This window comes from Thalia democratica, chromosome 9, assembly GCF_965202585.1.
Source record: "Thalia democratica chromosome 9, ktThaDemo2.hap1.1, whole genome shotgun sequence".
In the NCBI taxonomy this organism is placed as follows: Eukaryota; Metazoa; Chordata; class Thaliacea; order Salpida; family Salpidae; genus Thalia; species Thalia democratica.
In genome coordinates, this window is record NC_139173.1 from 31,879,823 (window position 1) to 31,881,929 (window position 2,107).

At 28.0% G+C, this 2,107-nt stretch overlaps 1 protein-coding gene across 1 annotated transcript; it reads left to right on the forward strand.

Annotated features, from left to right (window-relative positions):
* Positions 1-943: 943 nt before the first annotated feature.
* LOC145844116 (transmembrane protein 106B-like) lies at positions 944-2,107 on the forward strand. Its single transcript, XM_082951472.1, has one exon. The coding sequence runs from the start codon at positions 1,075-1,077 to the stop codon at positions 1,858-1,860; it is 786 nt and encodes a 261-aa protein (XP_082807598.1). The 5' UTR covers positions 944-1,074; the 3' UTR covers positions 1,861-2,107.

Here is a 2,107-nt window from a genome sequence, read left to right on the forward strand (position 1 = left end):
TGTGCTGTGGATTGCTTAACTTTTTTTGTTTAAAAATTGCTAATTTGTATTTAGCTATGTTATATTAAATAATTTCGTAAACAAAATTATTTCTTAATATAGGTAATATAATTAAATAAAAAAATCATTCAGATTAATTTATATGCATAGTTAAGTAAACGCTTTATCGTTTAATTTAACGAAGAAAAGTTGTATAAGATCGTAAAAATTTGATACTTTTTTTTCTACAAAATATTTTATTTTTGCAGATGTTTGCGAAAATTGACATAAAATCTAAACAAAAAGTTTATAATATTATAACGGTACAGCTTTAAAAATAAAGATTGAAACTATGATAGACACTTACTTTAACAGTTTTTAAATTATTGTTAAAACTAGTTTAACCTTTGAAAAACTAACAAAAGTATTAATTTTAGGAAAACTTTAATGTTTAAAACACGAGAAAAAATAACAAACACAGCGAACATGTATAATATTTCCGATTATAAAGCAATAAAAAAAAAAGCTTGTTTCTTAAACATTTTTTGATTTTTTTACCATTGTTATTGAAATTTTTTTAAATGTTTAAGATATTTTTTTTCTATCAAGTTATCAGCTAAAAGAAAATTTGAAAATTATATAGTCTTATTTGTCGTATAAAAAACACTATGTTTTTGCTTAAAAGTATTTAAACATGTGATAAAAAATACTATAAAGTGTTTCTTAAAAAAGAAATTTTATTAAAAAACTTTCAAGTTATATAATAACAATAAAATTTATAACAGTATTACTTGAAAGTTAAAAAAAAACTTTACGGTTTTTTTATTGTTTTGCTTTTGTAGTATACAAATTTTAAACACCCTTGATTAAACTTTATAAAATAACAAAGTAGGGGATTGTCAATCATTGCAAAAATGTTTTTAACCAAATCTAAGAAATTTACTAACTAACATAATAATTAGCCTGTGTGTAAAGTAAAAATTTAGTACATCTCAATAAAGGCCCATTAAATACTGAATATTTATAAAGTTTGAGTATATGATTATCAAAGCTTCACTCTATGGTTTAAAGACATACTTTTGATTATTTGTTGCAATGGATTCCAGTTCTAAGGAAAATCTACTTCCAATTAATGGTGACAAACCAAGTTTTGAACAACCTAACACAATAATAGAGTCAACTTCACCTGCCATTGACAACTTTGAGTATGAGGAGTTTACTGGTGGTAGAAACGGAAGAACGTGCCCCACCTGTCACGGAAGCGGCAGAATATCAAAGGACCATGAGTCAAACGCAGTGGCAGTGATACCTTACACAGATGACCGGTTAAATCCTTCAAAAACAAAACAGTACGTACTTTTGGCAGTGGTTGTGTGCCTCATTTTGTCAGGATTAAGTCTGTTTTTTGTTCTTCCACGCTCAACCTCTCTCAGTGACACGCACATAACCAATACTTCCATACTCATACCAGATGAAGAAAATACAGCATATATAAATGTCACGCACAAGTTCAAAGTTACCAATTACAACTACTTCAGTGTGAAGTTAGTCAACATATCTGTTGAAGCCACGTTTGACTACAAGAAAATATTAGTCGGCAAGGGTTACTTGCAGTCTCAAGTAAACATTTCCCCACTGAGCAGCCAAATAGTTTCAGTAATGGTTCCAACTATTATGTCCATGGAGAACAACCTTGGGTTTGTAGCCTTTTATTGTAAGGAATTCGGCTACAGGTTTGCATTGCTCTTAGATGTTCTAATGGAATCTACTTATTTGAATCACAAAGAGGAGAATTCATTGGAGTCCTACGTCTCCATTGATTGTGGAACTAGGTATTTTGTGCAAAATAAGGGTCAAAACGCTACATATCTTGTAGATTAAGTTGTCATATTTGTTAACTTGAATTCTCTGAAGTTGTACTATTAAAATTACTGTATCTAAAAACCTAGTTTGCAAATGGTTTTTAAGTCTAAATTTTCCCCTGTTTTATTATTTTAAATTTATTATAAATATCCAAAGTTTACATCTAATTATTTGCAATAATATTTAATACTACTAACAAAATATATTTGGTGTTTTTTCTATTTCTTTGCTATTTCCTACAACATAATTGCAATCATTTTAGTGT